General features: G+C 35.3%; 3 protein-coding genes across 3 annotated transcripts in view; 1 reads left to right on the top strand and 2 right to left on the bottom strand.

Moving 5' to 3' along the window:
* Positions 1–19950, bottom strand: part of LOC139392878 (beta-2-microglobulin-like) — a 321541-nt gene that overhangs the window by 226931 nt on the left and 74660 nt on the right. The gene's annotated exons all lie outside the window — the stretch shown is intronic.
* The window catches only part of LOC139392874 (beta-2-microglobulin-like), a 613933-nt gene that overhangs the window by 553402 nt on the left and 40581 nt on the right, over positions 1–19950 (bottom strand). The window lies entirely within an intron of this gene.
* The window catches only part of LOC139392984 (serine protease FAM111A-like), a 40466-nt gene that overhangs the window by 79 nt on the left and 20437 nt on the right, over positions 1–19950 (top strand). The window contains exon 2 of the mRNA XM_071141291.1: positions 308–993. Within this exon, the coding sequence (XP_070997392.1) occupies positions 308–993 (686 nt within the window). The remainder of the gene's footprint in view (positions 1–307; positions 994–19950) is intronic.

Raw genomic sequence — 19950 nt, 5'->3', positions numbered from 1 at the left:
GTTACCCATGAAGGCTGTAGCTGTTAGCAACAAACAGTGAGCCATTGTCTTACGTCAGATAGCTTGACGATTTCATCTACTCTGACATACTGTATTAACTTTATTTGATCAAAGATCAGGAGCGTTTGAATTCCAACAGAACACAGACCAACCAAAACAGAACACAGACCAACCAAAACAGAACACAGACCAACCAAAACAGAACACAGACCAACCAAAACAGAACACAGACCAACCAAAACAGAACACAGACCAACCAAAACAGAACACAGACCAACCAAAACAGAACACAGACCATCCCCAACAGAACACAGACCATCCTCAACAGAACACAGACCATCCTCATCAGAACACAAACCATCCTCATCAGAACACAAACCATCCTCATCAGAACACAAACCATCCTCAACAGAACACAGACCAACCCCATCAGAACACAGACCATCCTCATCAGAACACAAACCATCCTCAACAGAACACAGACCAACCCCATCAGAACACAGACCATCCTCATCAGAACACAGACCAACCCCAACAGAACACAGACCATCCTCATCAGAACACAGACCATCCCCAACAGAACACAGACCAACCCCATCAGAACACAGACCATCCTCATCAGAACACAGACCAACCCCATCAGAACACAAACCATCCTCATCAGAACACAGACCATCCTCATCAGAACACAAACCATCCTCAACAGAACACAGACCAACCCCATCAGAACACAGACCATCCTCATCAGAACACAGACCATCCCCAACAGAACACAGACCATCCTCATCAGAACACAGACCAACCCCAACAGAACACAAACCATCCTCAACAGAACACAGACCATCCCCAACAGAACACAGACCATCCTCATCAGAACACAGACAAACCCCAACAGAACACAGACCATCCTCATCAGAACACAGACCAACCCCAACAGAACACAGACCATCCCCAACAGAACACAGACCATCCCCAACAGAACACAGACCATCCGCATCAGAACACAGACCATCCTCATCAGAACACAGACCAACCCCATCAGAACACAAACCATCCTCATCAGAACACAGACCATCCTCATCAGAACACAGACCAACCCCATCAGAACACAAACCATCCTCATCAGAACACAGACCATCCTCATCAGAACACAAACCATCCTCAACAGAACACAGACCAACCCCATCAGAACACAGACCATCCTCAACAGAACACAGACCATCCCCAACAGAACACAGACCATCCCCATCAGAACACAGACCATCCTCATCAGAACACAGACCAACCCCATCAGAACACAAACCATCCTCATCAGAACACAGACCATCCTCATCAGAACACAAACCATCCTCAACAGAACACAGACCAACCCCATCAGAACACAGACCATCCTCATCAGAACACAGACCATCCCCAACAGAACACAGACCATCCTCATCAGAACACAGACCAACCCCAACAGAACACAAACCATCCTCAACAGAACACAGACCATCCCCAACAGAACACAGACCATCCTCATCAGAACACAGACCAACCCCAACAGAACACAGACCATCCCCAACAGAACACAGACCATCCCCAACAGAACACAGACCATCCCCAACAGAACACAGACCATCCCCATCAGAACACAGACCATCCTCAACAGAACACAGACCATCCTCAACAGAACACAGACCATCCGCAACAGAACACAGACCATCCTCATCAGAACACAAACCATCCTCATCAGAACACAAACCATCCTCATCAGAACACAGACCATCCTCATCAGAACACAAACCATCCTCAACAGAACACAGACCAACCAGAACAGAACACAGACCAACCCCATCAGAACACAGACAAACACCATCAGAACACAGACCAACCCCAACAGAACACAGACCATCCTCAACAGAACACAGACCATCCTCAACAGAACACAGACCATCCCCAACAGAACACAGACCATCCTCATCAGAACACAGACCATCCCCAAGAGGACACAGACCATCCTCATCAGAACACAGACCATCCTCATCAGAACACAGACCATCCCCAACAGAACACAGACCATCCTCATCAGAACACAGACCATCCCCAAGAGGACACAGACCATCCTCATCAGAACACAGACCATCCCCAACAGAACACAGACCATCAGTGAAGAATACACGGGAGGAACTCAATTGCATTTCCTTGGTTCCTCGCATCCTCTCTCCTTGCCTCATTTTAAAAACCAATTGGATGAGTTTTTATTTATTTAGTTAACTCGGCAAGTCAGTTAAGATCAAATTCTTATTTTACAATGACGGCCTACCCCAGCCAAACCCTCCCCTAACCAACAGAGCCAGCTGCATCCCACTGCTGGCTTGCCTCTGAAGCTAAGCAGGGTTGGTCCTGGTCATTCACTAGATGGGAGACCAGATGCTGCTGGAAGTGGTGTTGGAGGGCCATTAGGGGGAACTCATTCCTCTGGTCTAAAAGAATATCTCAATTCCTTAGGGCAGTGATTGACTTGAAAGACGAGACATCTTTCAACCATATTTTGCTGCTATTTCTCCTCCTCAAACACCAAGACAATATCATCATCATAACCCTGAACCAGCTCCCTGGATTCTGTTGAATGGTTTTCCTTTGAGCTCATCCATTGGGTAAACACCTGGTTTAACCAGTACCTTTCCACAGGGTGTGTCTATTAATATTCATCATTGCTCATGTGTAAAAACGTACATATGAACGTAGTGCAGGTATAAAAGCAATGATCACTGACACAACTTCCTCTTTCAGGTCTCAGATCAACCAACGCAGTAACACAGGTAGGTTACTAAACATTTACATAATACTTTGAATAGAACATTATCAAACAGACTCTACATTCTCACTGGCAGTAGGATTGTTATTGTAGGCTGAGGTTTCTATTATACAAATCCAATGAGAAGGGAAGGGTTCAGGTCAGTCTGGTTAGTGTTTATATATATATATTACAATGAGAAGGGAAGGGTTCAGGTCAGTCTGGTTAGTGTTTATATATATATATTACAATGAGAAGGGAAGGGTTCAGGTCAGTCTGGTTAGTGTTTATATATATATATATATATATTACAATGAGATGGGAAGGGTTCAGGTCAGTCTGGTTAGTGTTTATATATATATATTACAATGAGAAGGGAAGGGTTCAGGTCAGTCTGGTTAGTGTTTATATATATATATATATATTACAATGAGAAGGGAAGGGTTCAGGTCAGTCTGGTTAGTGTTTATATACATATATATTACAATGAGAAGGGAAGGGTTCAGGTCAGTCTGGTTAGTGTTTATATATATATATATATATTACAATGAGAAGGGAAGGGTTCAGGTCAGTCTGGTTAGTGTTTATATATATATATATATTACAATGAGAAGGGAAGGGTTCAGGTCAGTCTGGTTAGTGTTTATATATATATATATTACAATGAGAAGGGAAGGGTTCAGGTCAGTCTGGTTAGTGTTTATATATATATATTACAATGAGAAGGGAAGGGTTCAGGTCAGTCTGGTTAGTGTTTATATATATATATTACAATGAGAAGGGAAGGGTTCAGGTCAGTCTGGTTAGTGTTTATATATATATATTACAATGAGAAGGGAAGGGTTCAGGTCAGTCTTGTTAGTGTTTATATATATATATATATTACAATGAGAAGGGAAGGGTTCAGGTCGGTCTGGTTAGTGTTTATATATATATATATTACAATGAGAAGGGAAGGGTTCAGGTCAGTCTGGTTAGTGTTTATATATATATATTACAATGAGAAGGGAAGGGTTCAGGTCAGTCTGGTTAGTGTTTATATATATATATTACAATGAGAAGGGAAGGGTTCAGGTCAGTCTGGTTAGTGTTTATATATATATATTACAATGAGAAGGGAAGGGTTCAGGTCAGTCTGGTTAGTGTTTATATACATATATATTACAATGAGAAGGGAAGGGTTCAGGTCAGTCTGGTTAGTGTTTATATATATATATATATATTACAATGAGAAGGGAAGGGTTCAGGTCAGTCTGGTTAGTGTTTATATATATATATATTACAATGAGAAGGGAAGGGTTCAGGTCAGTCTGGTTAGTGTTTATATATATATATATATTACAATGAGAAGGGAAGGGTTCAGGTCAGTCTGGTTAGTGTTTATATATATATATATATATATATTACAATGAGAAGGGAAGGGTTCAGGTCAGTCTGGTTAGTGTTTATATATATATATTACAATGAGAAGGGAAGGGTTCAGGTCAGTCTGGTTAGTGTTTATATATATATATTACAATGAGAAGGGAAGGGTTCAGGTCAGTCTGGTTAGTGTTTATATATATATATATATATTACAATGAGAAGGGAAGGGTTCAGGTCAGTCTGGTTAGTGTTTATATACATATATATTACAATGAGAAGGGAAGGGTTCAGGTCAGTCTGGTTAGTGTTTATATATATATATATATATTACAATGAGAAGGGAAGGGTTCAGGTCAGTCTGGTTAGTGTTTATATATATATATTCCAATGAGAAGGGAAGGGTTCAGGTCAGTCTGGTTAGTGTTTATATATATATATATATTACAATGAGAAGGGAAGGGTTCAGGTCAGTCTGGTTAGTGTTTATATATATATATTACAATGAGATGGGAAGGGTTCAGGTCAGTCTGGTTAGTGTTTATATATATATATATATATTACAATGAGAAGGGAAGGGAAGGGTTCAGGTCAGTCTGGTTAGTGTTTATATATATATATATATTACAATGAGAAGGGAAGGGTTCAGGTCAGTCTGGTTAGTGTTTATATATATATATTACAATGAGAAGGGAAGGGTTCAGGTCAGTCTGGTTAGTGTTTATATATATATATTACAATGAGAAGGGAAGGGTTCAGGTCAGTCTGGTTAGTGTTTATATTTATATATATATATTACAATGAGAAGGGAAGGGTTCAGGTCAGTCTGGTTAGTGTTTATATATATATATATATATTACAATGAGAAGGGAAGGGTTCAGGTCAGTCTGGTTAGTGTTTATATATATATATTACAATGAGAAGGGAAGGGTTCAGGTCAGTCTGGTTAGTGTTTATATATATATATTACAATGAGAAGGGAAGGGTTCAGGTCAGTCTGGTTAGTGTTTATATATATATATTACAATGAGAAGGGAAGGGTTCAGGTCAGTCTGGTTAGTGTTTATATATATATATTACAATGAGAAGGGAAGGGTTCAGGTCAGTCTGGTTAGTGTTTATATATATATATTACAATGAGAAGGGAAGGGTTCAGGTCAGTCTGGTTAGTGTTTATATATATATATTACAATGAGAAGGGAAGGGTTCAGGTCAGTCTGGTTAGTGTTTATATATATATATTACAATGAGAAGGGAAGGGTTCAGGTCAGTCTGGTTAGTGTTTATATATATATATTACAATGAGAAGGGAAGGGTTCAGGTCAGTCTGGTTAGTGTTTATATATATATATTACAATGAGAAGGGAAGGGTTCAGGTCAGTCTGGTTAGTGTTTATATATATATATTACAATGAGAAGGGAAGGGTTCAGGTCAGTCTGGTTAGTGTTTATATATATATATTACAATGAGAAGGGAAGGGTTCAGGTCAGTCTGGTTAGTGTTTATATATATATATTACAATGAGAAGGGAAGGGTTCAGGTCAGTCTGGTTAGTGTTTATATATATATATTACAATGAGAAGGGAAGGGTTCAGGTCAGTCTGGTTAGTGTTTATATATATATATTACAATGAGAAGGGAAGGGTTCAGGTCAGTCTGGTTAGTGTTTATATATATATATTACAATGAGAAGGGAAGGGTTCAGGTCAGTCTGGTTAGTGTTTATATATATATATTACAATGAGAAGGGAAGGGTTCAGGTCAGTCTGGTTAGTGTTTATATATATATATATTACAATGAGAAGGGAAGGGTTCAGGTCAGTCTGGTTAGTGTTTATATATATATATATATATATATATATTACAATGAGATGGGAAGGGTTCAGGTCAGTCTGGTTAGTGTTTATATATATATATATTACAATGAGAAGGGAAGGGTTCAGGTCAGTCTGGTTAGTGTTTATATATATATATTACAATGAGAAGGGAAGGGTTCAGGTCAGTCTGGTTAGTGTTTATATATATATATTACAATGAGAAGGGAAGGGTTAAGGTCAGTCTGGTTAGTGTTTATATATATATATATTACAATGAGAAGGGATGGGTTCAGGTCAGTCTGGTTAGTGTTTATATATATATATTACAATGAGAAGGGAAGGGTTAAGGTCAGTCTGGTTAGTGTTTATATATATATATATTACAATGAGAAGGGATGGGTTCAGGTCAGTCTGGTTAGTGTTTATATATATATATTACAATGAGAAGGGAAGGGTTCAGGTCAGTCTGGTTAGTGTTTATATATATATATATATTACAATGAGAAGGGATGGGTTCAGGTCAGTCTGGTTAGTGTTTATATATATATATTACAATGAGAAGGGAAGGGTTCAGGTCAGTCTGGTTAGTGTTTATATATATATATTACAATGAGAAGGGAAGGGTTCAGGTCAGTCTGGTTAGTGTTTATATATATATATTACAATGAGAAGGGAAGGGTTCAGGTCAGTCTTGTTAGTGTTTATATATATATATTACAATGAGAAGGGAAGGGTTCAGGTCAGTCTGGTTAGTGTTTATATATATATATTACAATGAGAAGGGAAGGGTTCAGGTCAGTCTGGTTAGTGTTTATATATATATATTACAATGAGAAGGGAAGGGTTCAGGTCAGTCTGGTTAGTGTTTATATATATATATATATATTACAATGAGAAGGGAAGGGTTCAGGTCAGTCTGGTTAGTGTTTATATATATATATATATTACAATGAGAAGGGAAGGGTTCAGGTCAGTCTGGTTAGTGTTTATATATATATATATATTACAATGAGAAGGGAAGGGTTCAGGTCAGTCTGGTTAGTGTTTATATATATATATATATATTACAATGAGAAGGGAAGGGTTCAGGTCAGTCTGGTTAGTGTTTATATATATATATATATATTACAATGAGAAGGGAAGGGTTCAGGTCAGTCTGGTTAGTGTTTATATATATATATTACAATGAGAAGGGAAGGGTTCAGGTCAGTCTGGTTAGTGTTTATATATATATATTACAATGAGAAGGGAAGGGTTCAGGTCAGTCTGGTTAGTGTTTATATATATATATATTACAATGAGAAGGGAAGGGTTCAGGTCAGTCTGGTTAGTGTTTATATATATATATATTACAATGAGAAGGGAAGGGTTCAGGTCAGTCTGGTTAGTGTTTATATATATATATTACAATGAGAAGGGAAGGGTTCAGGTCAGTCTGGTTAGTGTTTATATATATATATTACAATGAGAAGGGAAGGGTTCAGGTCAGTCTGGTTAGTGTTTATATATATATATTACAATGAGAAGGGAAGGGTTCAGGTCAGTCTGGTTAGTGTTTATATATATATATTACAATGAGAAGGGAAGGGTTCAGGTCAGTCTGGTTAGTGTTTATATATATATATTACAATGAGAAGGGAAGGGTTCAGGTCAGTCTGGTTAGTGTTTATATATATATATATATATATATAGTGTTTATATATATATATATATTACAATGAGAAGGGAAGGGTTCAGGTCAGTCTGGTTAGTGTTTATATATATATATATATTACAATGAGAAGGGAAGGGTTCAGGTCGGTCTGGTTAGTGTTTATATATATATATATATTACAATGAGAAGGGAAGGGTTCAGGTCGGTCTGGTTAGTGTTTATATATATATATATATTACAATGAGAAGGGAAGGGTTCAGGTCAGTCTGGTTAGTGTTTATATATATATATATATTACAATGAGAAGGGAAGGGTTCAGGTCGGTCTGGTTAGTGTTGGTTAGTGTTTATATATATTATATATTACAATGAGAAGGGAAGGGTTCAGGTCGGTCTGGTTAGTGTTTATATATATATATATATTACAATGAGAAGGGAAGGGTTCAGGTCGGTCTGGTTAGTGTTTATATATATATATATATTACAATGAGAAGGGAAGGGTTCAGGTCGGTCTGGTTAGTGTTTATATATATATATATATTACAATGAGAAGGGAAGGGTTCAGGTCAGTCTGGTTAGTGTTTATATATATATATATATTACAATGAGAAGGGAAGGGTTCAGGTCAGTCTGGTTAGTGTTTATATATATATATATATTACAATGAGAAGGGAAGGGTTCAGGTCAGTCTGGTTAGTGTTTATATATATATATATATTACAATGAGAAGGGAAGGGTTCAGGTCAGTCTGGTTAGTGTTTATATATATATATATATTACAATGAGAAGGGAAGGGTTCAGGTCAGTCTGGTTAGTGTTTATATATATATATATATTACAATGAGAAGGGAAGGGTTCAGGTCAGTCTGGTTAGTGTTTATATATATATATATATTACAATGAGAAGGGAAGGGTTCAGGTCAGTCTGGTTAGTGTTTATATATATATATATATTACAATGAGAAGGGAAGGGTTCAGGTCAGTCTGGTTAGTGTTTATATATATATATATATTACAATGAGAAGGGAAGGGTTCAGGTCAGTCTGGTTAGTGTTTATATATATATATTACAATGAGAAGGGAAGGGTTCAGGTCAGTCTGGTTAGTGTTTATATATATATATTACAATGAGAAGGGAAGGGTTCAGGTCAGTCTGGTTAGTGTTTATATATATATATTACAATGAGAAGGGAAGGGTTCAGGTCAGTCTGGTTAGTGTTTATATATATATATTACAATGAGAAGGGAAGGGTTCAGGTCAGTCTGGTTAGTGTTTATATATATATATATACAATGAGAAGGGAAGGGTTCAGGTCAGTCTGGTTAGTGTTTATATATATATATTACAATGAGAAGGGAAGGGTTCAGGTCAGTCTGGTTAGTGTTTATATATATATATATATTACAATGAGAAGGGAGGGGTTCAGGTCAGTCTGGTTAGTGTTTATATATATATATATATTACAATGAGAAGGGAAGGGTTCAGGTCAGTCTGGTTAGTGTTTATATATATATATATATATTACAATGAGAAGGGAAGGGTTCAGGTCGGTCTGGTTAGTGTTTATATATATATATATATATTACAATGAGAAGGGAAGGGTTCAGGTCGGTCTGGTTAGTGTTTATATATATATATTACAATGAGAAGGGAAGGGTTCAGGTCAGTCTGGTTAGTGTTTATATATATATATTATTACAATGAGAAGGGAAGGGTTCAGGTCAGTCTGGTTAGTGTTTATATATATATATTACAATGAGAAGGGAAGGGTTCAGGTCAGTCTGGTTAGTGTTTATATATATATATTACAATGAGAAGGGAAGGGTTCAGGTCAGTCTGGTTAGTGTTTATATATATATATATATTACAATGAGAAGGGAAGGGTTCAGGTCAGTCTGGTTAGTGTTTATATATATATATTACAATGAGAAGGGAAGGGTTCAGGTCAGTCTGGTTAGTGTTTATATATATATATTACAATGAGAAGGGAAGGGTTCAGGTCAGTCTGGTTAGTGTTTATATATATATATTACAATGAGAAGGGAAGGGTTCAGGTCAGTCTGGTTAGTGTTTATATATATATATTACAATGAGAAGGGAAGGGTTCAGGTCAGTCTGGTTAGTGTTTATATATATATATTACAATGAGAAGGGAAGGGTTCAGGTCAGTCTTGTTAGTGTTTATATATATATATTACAATGAGAAGGGAAGGGTTCAGGTCAGTCTGGTTAGTGTTTATATATATATATTACAATGAGAAGGGAAGGGTTCAGGTCAGTCTGGTTAGTGTTTATATATATATATTACAATGAGAAGGGAAGGGTTCAGGTCAGTCTGGTTAGTGTTTATATATATATATTACAATGAGAAGGGAAGGGTTCAGGTCAGTCTGGTTAGTGTTTATATATATATATATACAATGAGAAGGGAAGGGTTCAGGTCAGTCTGGTTAGTGTTTATATATATATATATATATTACAATGAGAAGGGAAGGGTTCAGGTCAGTCTGGTTAGTGTTTATATATATATATTACAATGAGAAGGGAAGGGTTCAGGTCAGTCTGGTTAGTGTTTATATATATATATATACAATGAGAAGGGAAGGGTTCAGGTCAGTCTGGTTAGTGTTTATATATATATATTACAATGAGAAGGGAAGGGTTCAGGTCAGTCTGGTTAGTGTTTATATATATATATATTACAATGAGAAGGGAAGGGTTCAGGTCAGTCTGGTTAGTGTTTATATATATATATATTACAATGAGAAGGGAAGGGTTCAGGTCAGTCTGGTTAGTGTTTATATATATATATATATATTACAATGAGAAGGGAAGGGTTCAGGTCAGTCTGGTTAGTGTTTATATATATATATTACAATGAGAAGGGAAGGGTTCAGGTCAGTCTGGTTAGTGTTTATATATATATATATATTACAATGAGAAGGGAAGGGTTCAGGTCAGTCTGGTTAGTGTTTATATATATATATATATATTACAATGAGAAGGGAAGGGTTCAGGTCAGTCTGGTTAGTGTTTATATATATATATATATATTACAATGAGAAGGGAAGGGTTCAGGTCAGTCTGGTTAGTGTTTATATATATATATTACAATGAGAAGGGAAGGGTTCAGGTCAGTCTGGTTAGTGTTTATATATATATATATTACAATGAGAAGGGAAGGGTTCAGGTCAGTCTGGTTAGTGTTTATATATATATATTACAATGAGAAGGGAAGGGTTCAGGTCAGTCTGGTTAGTGTTTATATATATATATTACAATGAGAAGGGAAGGGTTCAGGTCAGTCTGGTTAGTGTTTATATATATATATATTACAATGAGAAGGGAAGGGTTCAGGTCAGTCTGGTTAGTGTTTATATATATATATTACAATGAGAAGGGAAGGGTTCAGGTCAGTCTGGTTAGTGTTTATATATATATATTACAATGAGAAGGGAAGGGTTCAGGTCAGTCTGGTTAGTGTTTATATATATATATTACAATGAGAAGGGAAGGGTTCAGGTCAGTCTGGTTAGTGTTTATATATATATATATATTACAATGAGAAGGGAAGGGTTCAGGTCAGTCTGGTTAGTGTTTATATATATATATTACAATGAGAAGGGAAGGGTTCAGGTCAGTCTGGTTAGTGTTTATATATATATATATATTACAATGAGAAGGGAAGGGTTCAGGTCAGTCTGGTTAGTGTTTATATATATATATATTACAATGAGAAGGGAAGGGTTCAGGTCAGTCTGGTTAGTGTTTATATATATATATTACAATGAGAAGGGAAGGGTTCAGGTCAGTCTGGTTAGTGTTTATATATATATATTACAATGAGAAGGGAAGGGTTCAGGTCAGTCTGGTTAGTGTTTATATATATATATTACAATGAGAAGGGAAGGGTTCAGGTCAGTCTGGTTAGTGTTTATATATATATATTACAATGAGAAGGGAAGGGTTCAGGTCAGTCTGGTTAGTGTTTATATATATATATTACAATGAGAAGGGAAGGGTTCAGGTCAGTCTGGTTAGTGTTTATATATATATATTACAATGAGAAGGGAAGGGTTCAGGTCAGTCTGGTTAGTGTTTATATATATATATATACAATGAGAAGGGAAGGGTTCAGGTCAGTCTGGTTAGTGTTTATATATATATATATATTACAATGAGAAGGGAAGGGTTCAGGTCAGTCTGGTTAGTGTTTATATATATATATTACAATGAGAAGGGAAGGGTTCAGGTCAGTCTTGTTAGTGTTTATATATATATATTACAATGAGAAGGGAAGGGTTCAGGTCAGTCTGGTTAGTGTTTATATATATATATTACAACGAGAAGGGAAGGGTTCAGGTCAGTCTGGTTAGTGTTTATATATATATATATATATTACAATGAGAAGGGAAGGGTTCAGGTCAGTCTGGTTAGTGTTTATATATATATATTACAATGAGAAGGGAAGGGTTCAGGTCAGTCTGGTTAGTGTTTATATATATATATTACAATGAGAAGGGAAGGGTTCAGGTCAGTCTGGTTAGTGTTTATATATATATATTACAATGAGAAGGGAAGGGTTCAGGTCAGTCTGGTTAGTGTTTATATATATATATATATTACAATGAGAAGGGAAGGGTTCAGGTCAGTCTGGTTAGTGTTTATATATATATATTACAATGAGAAGGGAAGGGTTCAGGTCAGTCTGGTTAGTGTTTATATATATATATTACAATGAGAAGGGAAGGGTTCAGGTCAGTCTGGTTAGTGTTTATATATATATATTACAATGAGAAGGGAAGGGTTCAGGTCAGTCTGGTTAGTGTTTATATATATATATTACAATGAGAAGGGAAGGGTTCAGGTCAGTCTGGTTAGTGTTTATATATATATATATATTACAATGAGAAGGGAAGGGTTCAGGTCAGTCTGGTTAGTGTTTATATATATATATATTACAATGAGAAGGGAAGGGTTCAGGTCAGTCTGGTTAGTGTTTATATATATATATTACAATGAGAAGGGAAGGGTTCAGGTCAGTCTGGTTAGTGTTTATATATATATATATATTACAATGAGAAGGGAAGGGTTCAGGTCAGTCTGGTTAGTGTTTATATATATATATTACAATGAGAAGGGAAGGGTTCAGGTCAGTCTGGTTAGTGTTTATATATATATATATATTACAATGAGAAGGGAAGGGTTCAGGTCAGTCTGGTTAGTGTTTATATATATATATTACAATGAGAAGGGAAGGGTTCAGGTCAGTCTGGTTAGTGTTTATATATATATATTACAATGAGAAGGGAAGGGTTCAGGTCAGTCTGGTTAGTGTTTATATATATATATATATTACAATGAGAAGGGAAGGGTTCAGGTCAGTCTGGTTAGTGTTTATATATATATATTACAATGAGAAGGGAAGGGTTCAGGTCAGTCTGGTTAGTGTTTATATATATATATATATTACAATGAGAAGGGAAGGGTTCAGGTCAGTCTGGTTAGTGTTTATATATATATATTACAATGAGAAGGGAAGGGTTCAGGTCAGTCTGGTTAGTGTTTATATATATATATATTACAATGAGAAGGGAAGGGTTCAGGTCAGTCTGGTTAGTGTTTATATATATATATATATATATATTACAATGAGAAGGGAAGGGTTCAGGTCAGTCTTGTTAGTGTTTATATATATATATATATTACAATGAGAAGGGAAGGGTTCAGGTCAGTCTGGTTAGTGTTTATATATATATATATATTACAATGAGAAGGGAAGGGTTCAGGTCAGTCTGGTTAGTGTTTATATATATATATTACAATGAGAAGGGAAGGGTTCAGGTCAGTCTGGTTAGTGTTTATATATATATATTACAATGAGAAGGGAAGGGTTCAGGTCAGTCTGGTTAGTGTTTATATATATATATTACAATGAGAAGGGAAGGGTTCAGGTCAGTCTGGTTAGTGTTTATATATATATATTACAATGAGAAGGGAAGGGTTCAGGTCAGTCTGGTTAGTGTTTATATATATATATTACAATGAGAAGGGAAGGGTTCAGGTCAGTCTGGTTAGTGTTTATATATATATATTACAATGAGAAGGGAAGGGTTCAGGTCAGTCTGGTTAGTGTTTATATATATATTACAATGAGATGGGAAGGGTTCAGGTCAGTCTGGTTAGTGTTTATATATATATATTACAATGAGAAGGGAAGGGTTCAGGTCAGTCTGGTTAGTGTTTATATATATATATATATTACAATGAGAAGGGAAGGGTTCAGGTCAGTCTGGTTAGTGTTTATATATATATATATATATTACAATGAGAAGGGAAGGGTTCAGGTCAGTCTGGTTAGTGTTTATATATATATATTACAATGAGAAGGGAAGGGTTCAGGTCAGTCTGGTTAGTGTTTATATATATATATTACAATGAGATGGGAAGGGTTCAGGTCAGTCTGGTTAGTGTTTATATATATATATTACAATGAGATGGGAAGGGTTCAGGTCAGTCTGGTTAGTGTTTATATATATATATTACAATGAGATGGGAAGGGTTCAGGTCAGTCTGGTTAGTGTTTATATATATATATATATATTACAATGAGAAGGGAAGGGTTCAGGTCAGTCTGGTTAGTGTTTATATATATATATTACAATGAGATGGGAAGGGTTCAGGTCAGTCTGGTTAGTGTTTATATATATATATATATATTACAATGAGAAGGGAAGGGTTCAGGTCAGTCTGGTTAGTGTTTATATATATATATATATATATATATATTACAATGAGAACGGAAGGGTTCAGGTCAGTCTGGTTAGTGTTTATATATATATATTACAATGAGATGGGAAGGGTTCAGGTCAGTCTGGTTAGTGTTTATATATATATATATATATTACAATGAGAAGGGAAGGGTTCAGGTCAGTCTGGTTAGTGTTTATATATATATATTACAATGAGAAGGGAAGGGTTCAGGTCAGTCTGGTTAGTGTTTATATATATATATATATTACAATGAGAAGGGAAGGGTTCAGGTCAGTCTGGTTAGTGTTTATATATATATATTACAATGAGAAGGGAAGGGTTCAGGTCAGTCTGGTTAGTGTTTATATATATATATATATTACAATGAGAAGGGAAGGGTTCAGGTCAGTCTGGTTAGTGTTTATATATATATATTACAATGAGAAGGGAAGGGTTCAGGTCAGTCTGGTTAGTGTTTATATATATATATTACAATGAGAAGGGAAGGGTTCAGGTCAGTCTTGTTAGTGTTTATATATATATATTACAATGAGATGGGAAGGGTTCAGGTCAGTCTGGTTAGTGTTTATATATATATATTACAATGAGAAGGGAAGGGTTCAGGTCAGTCTGGTTAGTGTTTATATATATATATATTACAATGAGAAGGGAGGGGTTCAGGTCAGTCTGGTTAGTGTTTATATATATATATATATATTACAATGAGAAGGGAAGGGTTCAGGTCAGTCTGGTTAGTGTTTATATATATATATATTACAATGAGAAGGGAAGGGTTCAGGTCAGTCTGGTTAGTGTTTATATATATATATTACAATGAGAAGGGAAGGGTTCAGGTCAGTCTGGTTAGTGTTTATATATATATATATTACAATTAGAAGGGAAGGGTTCAGGTCAGTCTGGTTAGTGTTTATATATATATATTACAATGAGAAGGGAAGGGTTCAGGTCAGTCTGGTTAGTGTTTATATATATATATATATTACAATGAGAAGGGAAGGGTTCAGGTCAGTCTGGTTAGTGTTTATATATATATATATATTACAATGAGAAGGGAAGGGTTCAGGTCAGTCTGGTTAGTGTTTATATATATATATTACAATGAGAAGGGAAGGGTTCAGGTCAGTCTGGTTAGTGTTTATATATATATATTACAATGAGAAGGGAAGGGTTCAGGTCAGTCTGGTTAGTGTTTATATATATATATATATATATATATATTACAATGAGAAGGGAAGTGTTCAGGTCAGTCTGGTTAGTGTTTATATATATATATATTACAATGAGAAGGGAGGGGTTCAGGTCAGTCTGGTTAGTGTTTATATATATATATATATTACAATGAGAAGGGAAGGGTTCAGGTCAGTCTGGTTAGTGTTTATATATATATATATTACAATGAGAAGGGAAGGGTTCAGGTCAGTCTGGTTAGTGTTTATATATATATATTACAATGAGAAGGGAAGGGTTCAGGTCAGTCTGGTTAGTGTTTATATATATATATATTACAATGAGAAGGGAAGGGTTCAGGTCAGTCTGGTTAGTGTTTATATATATATATTACAATGAGAAGGGAAGGGTTCAGGTCAGTCTGGTTAGTGTTTATATATATATATATTACAATGAGAAGGGAAGGGTTCAGGTCAGTCTGGTTAGTGTTTATATATATATATATATATATTACAATGAGAAGGGAAGGGTTCAGGTCAGTCTGGTTAGTGTTTATATATATATATATATATATATATTACAATGAGAAGGGAAGGGTTCAGGTCAGTCTGGTTAGTGTTTATATATATATATTACAATGAGAAGGGAAGGGTTCAGGTCAGTCTGGATAGTTTTTATATATATATATATATATTACAATGAGAAGGGAAGGGTTCAGGTCAGTCTGGTTAGTGTTTATATATATATATTACAATGAGAAGGGAAGGGTTCAGGTCAGTCTGGTTAGTGTTTATATATATATATATATTACAATGAGAAGGGAAGGGTTCAGGTCAGTCTGGTTAGTGTTTATATATATATATATATATATATATATTACAATGAGAAGGGAAGGGTTCAGGTCAGTCTGGTTAGTGTTTATATATATATATTACAATGAGAAGGGAAGGGTTCAGGTCAGTCTGGTTAGTGTTTATATATATATATTACAATGAGAAGGGAAGGGTTCAGGTCAGTCTGGTTAGTGTTTATATATATATATTACAATGAGAAGGGAAGGGTTCAGGTCAGTCTGGTTAGTGTTTATATATATATATATATTACAATGAGAAGGGAAGGGTTCAGGTCAGTCTGGTTAGTGTTTATATATATATATTACAATGAGAAGGGAAGGGTTCAGGTCAGTCTGGTTAGTGTTTATATATATATATATATTACAATGAGAAGGGAAGGGTTCAGGTCAGTCTGGTTAGTGTTTATATATATATATATTACAATGAGAAGGGAAGGGTTCAGGTCAGTCTGGTTAGTGTTTATATATATATATTACAATGAGAAGGGAAGGGTTCAGGTCAGTCTGGTTAGTGTTTATATATATATATATATTACAATGAGAAGGGAAGGGTTCAGGTCAGTCTGGTTAGTGTTTATATATATATATTACAATGAGAAGGGAAGGGTTCAGGTCAGTCTGGTTAGTGTTTATATATATATATATATATTACAATGAGAAGGGAAGGGTTCAGGTCAGTCTGGTTAGTGTTTATATATATATATATATATATATATATATATATTACAATGAGAAGGGAAGGGTTCAGGTCAGTCTGGTTAGTGTTTATATATATATATATTACAATGAGAAGGGATGGGTTCAGGTCAGTCTGGTTAGTGTTTATATATATATATTACAATGAGAAGGGAAGGGTTCAGGTCAGTCTGGTTAGTGTTTATATATATATATATTACAATGAGAAGGGAAGGGTTCAGGTCAGTCTGGTTAGTGTTTATATATATATATATATTACAATGAGAAGGGAAGGGTTCAGGTCAGTCTGGTTAGTGTTTATATATATATATATTACAATGAGAAGGGAAGGGTTCAGGTCAGTCTGGTTAGTGTTTATATATATATATATTACAATGAGAAGGGAAGGGTTCAGGTCAGTCTGGTTAGTGTTTATATATATATATATATTACAATGAGAAGGGAAGGGTTCAGGTCAGTCTGGTTAGTGTTTATATATATATATATTACAATGAGAAGGGAAGGGTTCAGGTCAGTCTGGTTAGTGTTTATATATATATATTACAATGAGAAGGGAAGGGTTCAGGTCAGTCTGGTTAGTGTTTATATATATATATATATTACAATGAGAAGGGAAGGGTTCAGGTCAGTCTGGTTAGTGTTTATATATATATATTACAATGAGAAGGGAAGGGTTCAGGTCAGTCTGGTTAGTGTTTATATATATATATATATTACAATGAGAAGGGAAGGGTTCAGGTCAGTCTGGTTAGTGTTTATATATATATATATTACAATGAGAAGGGAAGGGTTCAGGTCAGTCTGGTTAGTGTTTATATATATATATTACAATGAGAAGGGAAGGGTTCAGGTCAGTCTGGTTAGTGTTTATATATATATATATATTACAATGAGAAGGGAAGGGTTCAGGTCAGTCTGGTTAGTGTTTATATATATATATTACAATGAGAAGGGAAGGGTTCAGGTCAGTCTGGTTAGTGTTTATATATATATATATATATTACAATGAGAAGGGAAGGGTTCAGGTCAGTCTGGTTAGTGTTTATATATATATATTACAATGAGAAGGGAAGGGTTCAGGTCAGTCTGGTTAGTGTTTATATATATATATATATTACAATGAGAAGGGAAGGGTTCAGGTCAGTCTGGTTAGTGTTTATATATATATATATTACAATGAGAAGGGAAGGGTTCAGGTCAGTCTGGTTAGTGTTTATATATATATATTACAATGAGAAGGGAAGGGTTCAGGTCAGTCTGGTTAGTGTTTATATATATATATATATTACAATGAGAAGGGAAGGGTTCAGGTCAGTCTGGTTAGTGTTTATATATATATATTACAATGAGAAGGGAAGGGTTCAGGTCAGTCTGGTTAGTGTTTATATATATATATATATATTACAATGAGAAGGGAAGGGTTCAGGTCAGTCTGGTTAGTGTTTATATATATATATTACAATGAGAAGGGAAGGGTTCAGGTCAGTCTGGTTAGTGTTTATATATATATATTACAATGAGAAGGGAAGGGTTCAGGTCAGTCTGGTTAGTGTTTATATATATATATTACAATGAGAAGGGAAGGGTTCAGGTCAGTCTGGTTAGTGTTTATATATATATATATATTACAATGAGAAGGGAAGGGTTCAGGTCAGTCTGGTTAGTGTTTATATATATATATTACAATGAGAAGGGAAGGGTTCAGGTCAGTCTGGTTAGTGTTTATATATATATATTACAATGAGAAGGGAAGGGTTCAGGTCAGTCTGGTTAGTGTTTATATATATATATTACAATGAGAAGGGAAGGGTTCAGGTCAGTCTGGTTAGTGTTTATATATATATATATATATATATTACAATGAGAAGGGAAGGGTTCAGGTCAGTCTGGTTAGTGTTTATATATATATATATATTACAATGAGAAGGGAAGGGTTCAGGTCAGTCTGGTTAGTGTTTATATATATATATTACAATGAGAAGGGAAGGGTTCAGGTCAGTCTGGTTAGTGTTTATATATATATATATTACAATGAGAAGGGAAGGGTTCAGGTCAGTCTGGTTAGTGTTTATATATATATATTACAATGAGAAGGGAAGGGTTCAGGTCAGTCTGGTTAGTGTTTATATATATATATATTACAATGAGAAGGGAAGGGTTCAGGTCAGTCTGGTTAGTGTTTATATATATATATATATATATATATTACAATGAGAAGGGAAGGGTTCAGGTCAGTCTAGTTAGTGTTTATATATATATTGTAGGCTGTATTTATAAATATGAACGTGGTGCAGCTATAAAAGCAATGATCACTGACACAACTTCCTCTTTCAACACAGGTCTCAGATCAACCAACGCAGAAACACAGGTAGGTTACTAAACATTTACATAATACTTTGAATAGGACATTATCAAACAGATAACATCTACATCTACACAGTAGGATTGTTATCGTCTGCCAGTCACTTCTAATTGGAGAATAAATAAACATGGATGCCATAGCTGTAGGATACTACACAATCACAACTTACTTTGCAACTAGTTGGAGTCATTCAACTTAACTCATTGAGTGCCATTGGAGCTGGCAATATGCTTGTTGTGAACCACCTGTTTTACAAGCCAAATAATGGTTTATCTTGTTCTTTATTTAACTAGGCAAGTCAATTAAGAACAAATTATTTATAATGACGGCCTAGTGGGTTAACTGCCTTGTTCAGGGGCAGAACGACAGATTTGTACCTTGTCAGCTCGGGGATTTGAACTTGCAGCCTTTCGGTTACTAGTCCTACGCTCTAACCACTAGGCTACCTGCCTCTAACCAATAGGCTACCCTGCCTGCCTCTAACC

This window comes from Oncorhynchus clarkii, chromosome 33 (assembly GCF_045791955.1).
Source record: "Oncorhynchus clarkii lewisi isolate Uvic-CL-2024 chromosome 33, UVic_Ocla_1.0, whole genome shotgun sequence".
In the NCBI taxonomy this organism is placed as follows: Eukaryota; Metazoa; Chordata; class Actinopteri; order Salmoniformes; family Salmonidae; genus Oncorhynchus; species Oncorhynchus clarkii.
Note: the sequence above shows the minus strand (reverse complement) of the source record. Positions and strands in the feature narration are given on the sequence as shown.